At 45.7% G+C, this 12,260-nt stretch overlaps 1 protein-coding gene across 1 annotated transcript in view; it reads left to right on the plus strand.

The window, feature by feature from the left end:
• Positions 1–11,913, plus strand: part of LOC113204644 (protein spire) — a gene marked incomplete in the record, with an annotated part of 243,059 nt that extends 231,146 nt beyond the window's left edge. The window contains 6 exon segments of the mRNA XM_052266847.1: positions 4,329–4,425; positions 7,541–7,779; positions 8,027–8,158; positions 8,245–8,346; positions 8,682–9,085; positions 9,488–11,913. Coding sequence (XP_052122807.1) covers positions 4,329–4,425; positions 7,541–7,779; positions 8,027–8,158; positions 8,245–8,346; positions 8,682–9,085; positions 9,488–9,665 — 1,152 coding nt within the window.
• Between the last annotated feature and the right edge of the window lie 347 nt (positions 11,914–12,260).

The raw sequence follows: 12,260 nt of genomic DNA on the forward strand, positions 1-12,260 counted from the left end.
CTACTATTATTATTATTTTTGCCGCGTGTGGGGGATGGTAGAAGTTTGTTCCTTTCCCTAGCGAGTCCTTGCGGGTATCCCTGGAGTCCTGGAGGCCATACCAGCCCCGCCCCCTTCTCCAAATCCTCTGGGTCGCGCGGTTCGTCGCGCAGCCGTTTAGCGGGCTCGAGTACGCTAGGATAGGCGCCGTGGTGATGGGGATGAGATGGGGATCTTGATTATAGATCCTCGCAGGTTATTATTCGCAGACGAGGCTCGTCTCTTATTAGCCTGGTTAGTTTGCGGCGCCCGTGACAGCGCGCGTATGCGCGCCAGGTACACTGCAAAAAGAAATTGTTTCCTTGAAACAAAGAAATTTTCTTGAAATTAGCCTTGAATCAGTGACATTGACCCTAAATAAACTTTTTTTTTCTCCTGTATTTAAGGGAAAATTTGCCTGTCCAGAATGTTTGACAGGGCAAACTGCTGTGTCGTGACCAGTCAAGTCACGTTAAAAGTTTTTAAAAAAACGGTAAACAGTGATTACAAGTTAGTCAAGCCGATTAGTTTTTCTAGCGCCAGAAGCTCTAGTCCCCGGTCCCCGGTGCGGCCGGACGGCGTCGGACCGCCCCCCTCGCGCCGTGAAAGTGTGAATGTTAAGTGGTGGCAACACATCCTGCTCGAGAAAACTCGTCCGAAACGTACCCCACCAATGACTCCGTTTTCTTTCGAGGTCGTATTTTTATTATTTAATTATTCGTTACCGAGTTTTACTTTTGAGTGGTGCAATGCACACAAATGCCACGTTGATCGCGGTACATTAATGAATGAATGACAATAGTGGAACCCTCCCGACATTTGTTCCGTGACGGTTAACTGAACGACCCCGCCCGCCGGGCGCCCATTGAAGCTGACCCGACATGATCATAAATAATAACAAGAACAAACCTTCAACAACAACAACCACAAAGGGAATATACGCCGACCAGTTTCGGGTAAGAAATATGACGCAATAGCGCAAGAAACAGACCGTGGAGGATGGAAGGGAGGCAAAGAGGGGGGGGGGGATATATAGATTTGTGTGTCTGTGGTCTGACAATACCCCCGCCCCGCCCTCGTCCTGACCGTCGCTCTCTGCTCCAGATTAAGAGAGGCGCGCTGCGCTTGCGCTCAGAGGATCGCGTAACTCCGAGGAGCCGGCCAGCGAGAGAGAGAGAGAGAGAGAGAGAGAGAGGGGGGGGGGGGTCAGGTGGTGGACCACTTTATCTGTCGTTTAGTGAGTGTAGCAAGAGCGACGGGGAAAAGCTCCCACGACAGGACCCTTCGAAGCTTAGCGTCCTCTGCTCTCTCTCTCTCTCTCTCTCTCTCTCTCTCTCTCTCTCTCTCTCTCGCCGGCTTTATTCTTATTACAGTCATCATGGCTGGAGAGAGGCATTTCGACGCTGTGCCTCTCGGTGGTAGGTTTAATCGGCGAAGAGGCACTTAACTCTTGGGCTATGTTTGTCTGGCAGCTCCTCCCTCCCCTCCCCTCCCTCTCTCCCTCCCCGATCCAACTGGACGAGAAGTAGTAAGTTCGATGATGTTTCGCCGTTGTTTGAGCGAGGAAGTCCTGTATCCGCGTGGAGAGAGGGTTTTACAGCTTGACCTTTGCCCCCTCCCCTTTCCCCCCATTCCTCCCCAGCGGTAGAGTAGAGCGATGCCGTGTCTGATCTCGCGGCGTGGGCGGTGCCGTCGGGCCTGTCTGTCCGGCCGAGCACCGCACTACACCGGAACACTCCGCCGTGCGAGCTGGGGGAGGTCGACGCGAGGGGTACTTCACTTATGAATTCAAGCGTACACTGGCTTAGCTTTATTCTCTCCGATTTTATTTTATTTTTTATTTCTATTGTGGACGCTGTTTTTTGTTTTTTTTCTTCCTTTTTCGAGTGACGTACTTACCTCTCGGGTAGACGACGCAGACCGACTGAGCCTGCAAACATTATACCGCGTAAGTTACGGGACTTTGCACAGGGAAAAACTATCCTCCACCCTCCCTGCAGTGCGGGTGGTGTGCGGCTAGTCAGCCCGGCAGCCCCGGCCGGCCCGCTGCGCAGGGGTGTGCGGCGGGGCTGCCTACCCCGCAGTTCGCAGGCGTTCCTCGGACCAAACGACGGTCAGGCGTACGCCAATTTGTCTGTTTTTTCCTTCATTTTTCTTGATATTTTTTTATGATAATCTATGCTTTTTATTGATTCTTATAAATCCTTGATATCTTCTGATTTTTTGTATTTTTTCTGATTTTTTCATTGCTTTTTTCACTGCTTTTTCTCGAGTGAATTCCTACCCCTCGGCCTCGCCGCCCCCACACCGCGCACGGAGAGAGGCGTTTGGCGTCGTGGCTTTTTGTTGTTTGGGGTCGCTACAGCGGCGTGGCGTGGGTGGAGGTGCGCGAAGTGGGGGCGGAAGCACGGGGGGCGTGCATGTGGGTGGGGGCGGCGAGACGGGGGCGGCGCTCTGTGGGCGGCTGCGGCCTCCCCAACCCCCCCAGGGAGAGGAGGTGGTAGGTGCGCAAGCGCGAGTGCGCCGCTTGTTTTGGGGGGTGGCAGGGGGCGGCCAACCCCCCGGGAGAGGAGTTAGGGAAAGGGGTGGTTGGGGAGCCTATGACGTCATTCCCTCCCACAACCTCTTACCCCAACCCCCCCCAACGCCTCGCGTCGTACCTTTACCTTGTGTGCTTCGCCCCTCCGCACCTTGCAATAACTCTGCGAAAAAGATAAACTAATGACAAGTCTAACACACTACACACAGGTAAAAATTATATACCCCCCACTCCCTTAAATTGCTACTGTAGCATAAAAAGTTTGTCGAGTGTGAGGGTGGGGTGAGAATAGAGGGGAAAGGGTGGGAGAGAAGCACTGCCTTGCTCGAAGACGGTCGGAAACTGCGTATTTATTGAGAAAACTTGGAAGAACCCTTTGCTGGTTTGCGGTAAAACAAGTACAGTGCAAAAATGCTGTTTTGTTCTTCATTGTAATCGCTATATAGGATTGAGAGCAATTTTTCACAATCATCTTGGGGGGACTGTTCTAATTAAGAGTTGACAAATTTTACTGCCGTCAATGCTGTGGATATCTGTTGGGGTTTTTTTTTCCGGCGGAGGTGTGCTCGGGGCGGCTGCAGCGGTGGGTGGGGACCACGGTGGAGGCGAGAGAAAGGGGCAAGGTCGAGCCTACGGCGCCTGCGCGTGCCCTGCTGGGGGGGGCTGTGGGTGTTGTGCACGGGGACGGGAGGGTTGGGGGCGTTGATTCCGGATGGACTTGCTGCTGCGCAGTATCTTGCCCTTTCCACCGGGATGGGGGCTTTAAAGCCTCAATAATTGAGGGGGTGCGCCACGTGATCAACATTGATGCGCAGCAGGTGCCACAGGTTCAGACACACGCTACAATAGATTTTGTCAGACTTCTTTGGATGTCCAAATTTTGTGGCACTGTCTTGTGACGCCTGAACCCGGCCCAGTTTTGCTCTATCTGCGGATGTCATCTCCAGAGCCGCCCTCCCTCCCTCGCTCCAGTGAAGGCTCCCTCTATAACTGAACGCGGGGCTCGGCGGCGCCAGACTGGCTGGAGCGAGGCGGGGGAGGCGAAGTGGGACACGCACATATCGCCATGGCAGATTTCCAGGAGGGCTCGCGTCGCGTGCGACTTAGAAAATATTGACAGTTTATTTTCATTTATTTTTATTGTGATTTTGCGATTTACGAATGATGTTGTAAACTTACGATCGGTAATCGCAAATTTGCAACACTTTTTTTTTCTTTTGCTCGTCGAAGAATTTCAAGTCAAAAGTAGTGTCAAAAGAATTATGTAAATTTACAATTTTGATATTGCAACTCTACGGACATTTCTCGTGTGGGAATTTTTTTCCCTAAAACGTGTGAGGCTATTTTTGACAGTGCCGGTCGGTCTGGGCATGCCTTGGCCTGCCTTGGCCTGGAGCGCCCGGAGCGACCGATGCTCTGATTCCGACACGGACCGGCGATACTCCGCGCGGGAGCAACGCGGCGTATGTCCGGTCAAGTTTCCCTTCCATTGTGTTGGGGTGACGGTCTTGTAAGCTACCGCGTGGTCAGGCGTGGCAGTAGTGCACGGGCTTAAAATTCAAGAATCGGAAAATTTCGGGGAAAATTCTTAATCTTTCTATGAAAAAATTGGAAAAATGTGAACGTTGACAGAAAGTTTTAAATAGTCTTAATCTCTTCAGAAAAACTCTAAATTTGCCAAAAAAAAAATAATTTGAACGTGTTTTAGTGAATTTTAAAATGTAAAGAACTGTTCACCTTGTGACGTTGCTTTTCTCTTTTCTGTTTGCAGATAGAGGATGACGACCCGGAGGAGGACCACGACGACGAGGAGGAGGCGGACGCCGGCGCGGACAGCGCGCCTCGCAGCAACCCCTGGCACCGGACAGGTAGTGGGCGTGCCGCACGGGGATGCCCGCGGCCGTGCCCGCGCGCCCGGGACGCGGACGGCCCGGGGCCGGCGGCGGTGGAGGCGGAGGAGGCGGCCGACCAGCCCGACCCGCTGGCGGTCGGCGGCGTCATGAGGGACGCCTACCTCTCGTACTGCGACTCGGCGCTAGAATGTAGGCCCCCACCTCTCAACAAGAACCGACCTAGTGGCTCTGGCGCGGCCTGTAGCGTGCAGTAGTAGTGGCAAAAGCAAGCTGAAGCTGAATGCGCTCGCGTAGGCAATTTTTATTTTAAAACCCAGTGCCTTTTATATTTCATTTTATTCATGATCATCATCACTATAACCATCATCTTTGTCCCACCACCTCAATTACACAGAAGGCCCTTTGGCTCCAACTCCATAGCTGTCGTCTCTCCAAGTTTGACTTCCAATCGAGTGGGACTTCCCCGTCTTGTTTGGGCGAACGACTTTCTGAACGCGCAGAGTCCTATTAAAATGTCTTGACCTTCCCGCCTGTTTCTCCCTGTCCTCTCTATCGGTCTTCCTGTAACCTTTTGAAAATCCTCTTTGTTCGAAAATCGCCTCAGTACTATTACCGTTGTATATTTTTCGAGCTCGTTGGCTTTTACCTCACGGACTTTTTGTCAGTGACGTTCCCTCTGATGATTACGTGTAGTTGAGCCATACGCTCATCCGATCGTGCTAGCTTTTAAATAAGTGTGAAGTTTTTACTTTACGCCGTAGAAGGAGTTACTTGTTTTATACCAAAGGATAATTATCTAGAATTGTTGTGTCAGCTGAATAGCTCATAGAGCAATGATTTATCAATAAATTTCATGCGATTTACCACGCGGTGGCGGCATGTTAATGTTTGTTTATGTTTTCTGTATACTATTAAATGCCTTCTAGTCGATTTAAAAGGATTAGCCTTATGAGCTCTTGAGCTGACATACGAGCAAGTGCTTCGCAGCTCGTGTAGGGTGCCTTACAATTTACTAATGCTAATGTTATCAGTGTTTATTTTTGAAAATTGTGATTTGGAGCATGAAATGACTGGGCCTGTCCGAGAATGCGAAGTGAATGAAATGTTTATGTGGTCATCATTAATTTTCGTTTTTAGTAGGCTTTGTGCACGATTTGATTGATTTTTTGTAACTTGTTGAATTGTGTTTCATTTTGATACTTTATGCTGCTTTGCATTTGTTTACTCTCACTGAGGGACTTTTTTTTACAATTTTGTTCTGTAGTTGCATCTACCCAAGTCTCCATCTGAATTAAGCAGTTTAAACCATGAATTTCATAGACTTTGTAAATGTTAAGTAATGAATGTACTGATTGTCAAGTGTTCGTAAATTCCCTTGACATTTTTCGTGAATCAAATGGTAGATTAAGTACCGATAGTGATAATGTTACTTAATAAGATTATTCACATTCTGATTTTTGTATTTGTCTGTAAATACTTCCAGATTGAAAAGATTTTTATATATTAAGCTCAAGTACCTTCATTTATTTGTAGTTTGCAAAGACTGAATGACAATGTCTTCGGGACAGAAAGAAATCCATGTTGTTACGTTTTGTTTGGTGTCCATTTCTACGGACTGTAAAGGGCCCTTGCTCCACGAACGATGTAAAGATGTACGTGCCACAACATTCAAAATGTAAGAAACTAAATACAAAAATTGATTGCAGAGCCTTGTAATTCAAATACCAAAACTCCCAGTCAAGAATCTACTTTGTTTGAGTTATTTCTTTTTTAGACTGTTTCCGACCGTGATCTTGTCCCTAACATTTTTTTCCAAGCCCCCTCAAAGTGAAACGCCGCCCGATTTCAAGATGGATTGTCCCTGCCCGTCGCCATGAAGGACCCTCAGCTCGACGCCCAAGACTCTCACAGCCCATCCGCCCCCTATGATTAAGCGTAGGGTTGGAAGTTCTGGAAATTTTCTGGAAAAGGTTCCTGAAAAAACGGAAAAGTTCCGGGGAAAACGGAAAAGTTTTGAAAAAACGGAAAATTTCCAGGAAATTTTCGTAAATTTCCAACTCTAAGCGAATGCTGTGCACTTCATTTTGGCCGCTGCTGGAATGCGCTGTGAATGTGGGCCTTAAATCATCCTCAGTATAGATGCTCTGCTTTTTTGTAAAAGTGTGGCATCGTTTCTATGCTTGGCACGTGTGCAACCCTTCTTTTCTACTCATTTTTATATATAGATTTGAGAGAAAAACTAAAAAGGTCAAAGAGGAGAGTTGCACGTGCTAATGTCAGCATGTAGCTTATTCGTTTTTGCATATTTTTCTCACCTTTCTGCATGTTTTTTTTCTCTTAACATCAAGTGTTTTCATTTCATTTTGATCGACTCTGTGTGATGTTTTAATCATATATTTTCGTATTTTTTACAATGTCTGTAACGCGTTTCAGACGCTGTGATTTTCATTGTTTGTTTTTTTTTTTTTGCTGTCGAGTCTATCTTTTTGATTGGCACATGGTTTTGGATTTTCATAAGAGATATATCCCTACGCACTATGATTCTCTCTCTCACACGGCCATCTCTATTCTTTCTTCGCAAAACATTCGTCACTCTCCGTCTCTTTACAACTCTCTCTCTCATATTCTAATCCTCCCGTCATTCTCGCACCCTCTCCGCAAGCAAAGAAAGCCTCAATCGAACCTTTACTGCCACATACTCTTTCTATCTCTCCTCTGTTGGTGGGGGTTGCCATTCGATGCACCGCGGTACAAATGCGCCCTTCCCTGTCTACCGCTAGCCAGTCCCCGCGCTCTAGAGCGCTTCAGAGTTAGAGTAAGATCCTGACGAATGTTGTTGAACCCCTTGAGAGGCACCGGCCGTTACTCTGAGGAGCCTGGATTGCCCAAGATAAGTTGTAAGTTGACTTTAATTTAAGAGAGCAAACGGTCGCTGAAAAAGAGGATGAGGTCGTCCAATTATTTTTAAATCTTTTTCACTGCGAGGTGTAAAAGATTTTTTTAAAGTGTGCCTTCTTGACAAAACGCAGACACATTTTTTGTCGTAGTGCTTTTAGTCTTTTCTTTATCTATTTAAACTATTTTTTTGTGTTGTTTACGTGTCCATCTAACGGCGTTCTGTGTTGCCCAGCCTACGACCTGGCGACGCAGTGCCCCAGCCGGCGTTCCATGCGGAGGCACACCATCATGATCTGCGAGCCGGTGCCGGGCGCCCCGGGCGTCACCCCCACCGTCGTCAAGCTGCCCCTCGAGGCGGAGACCCCCCTGGCGGACGCGTGTGACCTCGCCACCACCACCAACACCCTCGGCCTGCAGCTGCCCGAGCTCTCGTGGTCTCGGAACTCGCTGCAAGAGGACCTTTTCCACTCGGTAATTACTAATTTTGTTCCAAAAAAAAAATGTTTTCTTCAAATTTGTATTTTTCCAGAAAAAAAAGTTCAAAAATTTGTTCAAAATTTTTTGTTCATTTTTTTTCGAAAAGAATGTCAAACTTTTGTTCGAAAATTTAATTATGTTCATTTTTTTTTTTACTGTTCTTAAAAAAAATATTTGCTTCAATTTTATTGGTCGAAATATTGCGTGTGTGTCCTGATGAGTCACGGTTTGCCTCCTGCAGAAACAGTGGCAGCACGAGTGCCTGTCGCTGACCCTGGAGGAGATCGTCCACATCCGGAGCGTCCTCACCAAAGCGGAACTGGAGAGCCTGCCCGTGGAGGGACGCGTCAAGGAGGACGCCGAGAGAGGGAAGGTGAGGAGGCGCGGCGCGGCGGGGGTGGCATGGCGGCGGGACCTTGTCGACGGCGTGCTCACGCGGCTACTTCTTCTTGTCCCCAGGTCTGCTTCCTGTGCATGAAGACGAGGTTCGGCTTCTTCGGGCCGCGGGGGCAGCAGTGCCGCCTATGCAATCGGGTGGTGTGCTCCAAGTGCCACTCCAAGGTGGGTGCACTGCACGCGTGTGATACACGTGGATTAGAATTATTTAGCTAAACAACTAAAATTTAAGACTGATTTCTAGTCCGTTTGCTGATTTTTTGCTAGTTAGCTAATTTTAGCTATTTTGCCAAATTTTTTGCTAGGTAGCTAATTTCTGGTCAGCTACCCATTTTTTTGCAAGTTAGCTAGTTTTAGCTAGTTAGCTAATTTTTGGCCAGCTAGCTATTTCAGCTAGTTAGCTAATTTTTGGCGAGCTAGCTATTTTAGCTAGTTAGCTCATTTTTGGCGAGTTAGCTAAGTTTTGTTGCATACTTACGACTAATTCCTATATCTCGCAGATGCGCATCCCGACGGAGCACTTCTCGCACGTGCCCGTGGTGGCCATCAGCCCGTCGCAGCTCGCCTCGCCCGAGGACGCGCCGGACCCCAAGTCGCACGACGCGGCCACCTTCTCGCGCACGCTCATGAACCGCCTGCTGCAGACGGACTCGCCGCGCAGCCTCAAGCACGGCCTCAACTCGGTGGGCAGCGCGCCGTCCAGCCCCAAGCTGGCGCGCGCCGACACGGCGGCGGCCGCGACCACGGCCCCAGTGACGGCGGGCCACTCGCCAGCCACCGCCTCGCAGCCCAACTCGGGCCCGGGCTCCGCGGCCGAGTCCACGGCCGAGTCCATGGCAGACAGCACCGAGGGGCCCGTCTCCCTCCCCACCCTCAGCCCCGACTCCACCACCAGCGACCGGAGGTGAGCAAACCGACTAGGAAAAACTTTACAAGTCCAAAAAATTTCAAAAACAAAGGGAATTTGGAACCTTCTTTTAGGAAAAAAAAACAAACTTGAGCTGTTTTCATACAAAGAAATGAAAGAAACTCTTTTAGGAAAAGAGATTCAGACATTAATAAAAAGTATTCAAAAAGTTCCCCAAAATACTTTTCTGGAAAATTGAAACCTCAAGACTAGACCCAACTGATAACAAACACAAGACCCAGATGTGGCGTTTTGAAATCAATGATTCAACAAAATTATGTATCTGAGACAATCCATTTTCGATTCTCCCTTTTGTCTTTCATATCATCTTTCATATCAATAATACAAGAGCGTAAACTGAGCTTAAAATACATGTACGTATTCTTTTTTCTTTTACAGGGCAAAGTTCAACAGGTCCAAAACTTTGGGCCGGCCAGAGAAGGAGCGACTCAAGGGGATCCAGATGATCGTGTGTCTGGACTGCAAGGCCATGGTCCTGCAGATCATCAAGTCTTCGCGCACAACAAGGAGCAATGCTATCAGGAATCTCACCCTCAACCTGTCCCCTGTCTATTAGCTTCTGTCTCGTTCGGCTGGACAGTGTGGCCAGTGCGGGCAGAAGTGTGTCCGCTAGGCATTGTGTGGCTGTTTATCAGTTTAGTGGCTGGCATTCATATTGAATGTTTGTTTTCTTAGTTAAACTACTGTGATCTCAATTCTGTGTTGAATGTATATTTTACAGCTCTTTGTTGTTCATGTTTTCTTGTTTGTATGTCAGTGTACTAGCAATGCTGGAAATTGTTGAGGTTTTATAGAACCTGTTGTATGCGGGATTTTTGTTTCCATTGCTTTCAAAGAGCATAGTGTAAGGTCAATATTTTTTAATGATCAGCTATTGCAATGCCATTGTCTCCATTAATTTTATAAGAGAGCGAGGGAACAGGTTTAAGGAAAGCAGGCTTGTTAACCATGTTCATGAATCATTTTGGGCTTAACATATTTTGCAATTGCTTGGAGGTATTTCAACACAAACCTTGAAACAAGGTTTGTACTGATAATTGATACAGTTCTCTTAGATGCTTTCACCATATTATTTTTATTATCAACATCCGATTTAATACATTTATCAGGCTCTCTGTAAAGAAAATCCAGTTGTAAAACAAAAACCACCAATCAATGTAAGTAAAAACAATGTAATTGTTATGTAAATGATATTATGCTGTGTTGGGAAGGACGACAATCACTTACAAGATCATATAGGAATGCTAATTTATAGCCACAACTTGCCTCCGAAAAACAATTTGAACTCTAAGATTCTTGACTGATTTAGTCCTATGATTTCAGACTGATATTTCCCTAAACTTAACTTCTGTTTCCCTTTGTTTTTTTGTTTTTTTTTGGCTTTTTTCATTTTTGTTTCTTGTGCCCTAAATGAGAAAATGTGCCATTGTATGATATATCATGTTATGTTTGCCAAACAATAGGCTAACCATTATCACCATTATTCTAAATAAAATAAATTAAACTTCTCAGAGATTCCTAAAAAGTTAAAACATTAAGTCCTTTCTATGCAAAGTAGAAACGATGATTGAAATTAGTGTCAGATTAAGTTCTGGTAGTGCTTCCACAGTATCCTGGCGATAAGTCTTTCAATTCATCCTTGCTCCTACAATGTAATCAACAATCAAACTCTGTGGGGAGCAATGGTTATGAAAAATTGGTTTGAGCCAATCTTTGTTGTGCCTTTCTGCATTTAAAATTCCCTTCAACTTAGAGTGTGTTTTTGTGCGATGTTTGTCTGAATAGGATTAAATCTCAGGAATTTGTGCATCAAATGGGCAATTTTCTTGTCTATTTGTTTAGCATGCATTACACATCCAAATTGATTTTGCATGGGTAACATGTATCCCTATAGAATAGTAATATGACAAAATCAGAATGGCATCTTTTGTGTAGTATGTTTGTACAATTTGTTTATATTATAGTTCTTTAATCTAAAAGTTACCTGTGAAACAGTAATTATAGCGTTTTTATTGATTTTCTGGAATGGTTAAATTATTTTGGAATGTCAAGTTATGAAACTCATGTACGTACAGATGTTGATTCTGTGTCATGGATCCCTTCTACACCGATAACCCAATGTTCAACTGGTAAACTCCTGTAAGTATGCAACTGCAAGTTGAATACTTGCAATTGTTTATGCCTTGATTCGTTAATTCTCTCTTCCCAGTTCAGTGAGAAAATCTTCTGCAGTGATGAGAACTATCCCTTTTAGCAGTTGATCTGCATAGAAACAATGTATTTTTTTTAGAGGCAGTGACGTATTTTTTTAATGAGATAATGTGATGAAAAGTACATTAATTTCTCCTAGATTAGTATGCCATTATTTATTTTTAATGTTCAATTCCCAATTGGCTAGTCAAGCAGGCTCTTGCCTGGCACCTATGCAAAACCTTTTTGAGAATATTTTTGTTTCACCCTATCATGGCTTTTTCTGAAGTGTATTGGCAGATTTAATGTGTCTTGTAAATTTGAGATGAAGCCATGCTAAAATGTTTTACCAAAGATGTGTGGGTGCATTTTGCAAGACAATAATGAGAATAAAGGGCTAGGATACAACAAGGATAAAAAGAAAAAAGCTATTAATCACCTTTAAAATTCTACTTTCTCTAATATTACTAAATGACATAAATCTATGCAATATCGCCATATGTAAAAAGATGTGTATAAAATGTGGGTTAGTTCACTGTTGTACATAATACTACTGTGCATGTAGAAAAAATGAAATAATTACAATAAAATGTAATCAAACAACCGATTATAAACGTGTTTAAAACACCACCAAATAAAAGTAAAATGAACTGGTCGATCAAGCAGTCCTGATGGAGGGAGTCAGACAAACCAATCGGAGGTGCTTCCTTCCACAGTGGTCAGAACATACACCCCGGGGTTTGTGAGACGGTTGACGTGACAGGTGATGGATCTCGTTTAAAGCCAGATTCTGGGTTTTATTATACACCCGCCAACAGCAAGGTGCCAGGCACCAGGGACGACCCTGTTTTTTAGCTACACGATTGTAGCTACAGCCGACAGTGCCCGGGTCAGCTTAAACTGAACCGTCTATAGACGAATTCGTTACTTCCGCCAATGCTAGAATATCAACCAGAAGTAA

Source organism: Frankliniella occidentalis, unplaced genomic scaffold (genome assembly GCF_000697945.3).
Source record: "Frankliniella occidentalis isolate FOCC.00 unplaced genomic scaffold, Focc_3.1 Scaffold3, whole genome shotgun sequence".
NCBI classification, from domain to species: domain Eukaryota; kingdom Metazoa; phylum Arthropoda; class Insecta; order Thysanoptera; family Thripidae; genus Frankliniella; species Frankliniella occidentalis.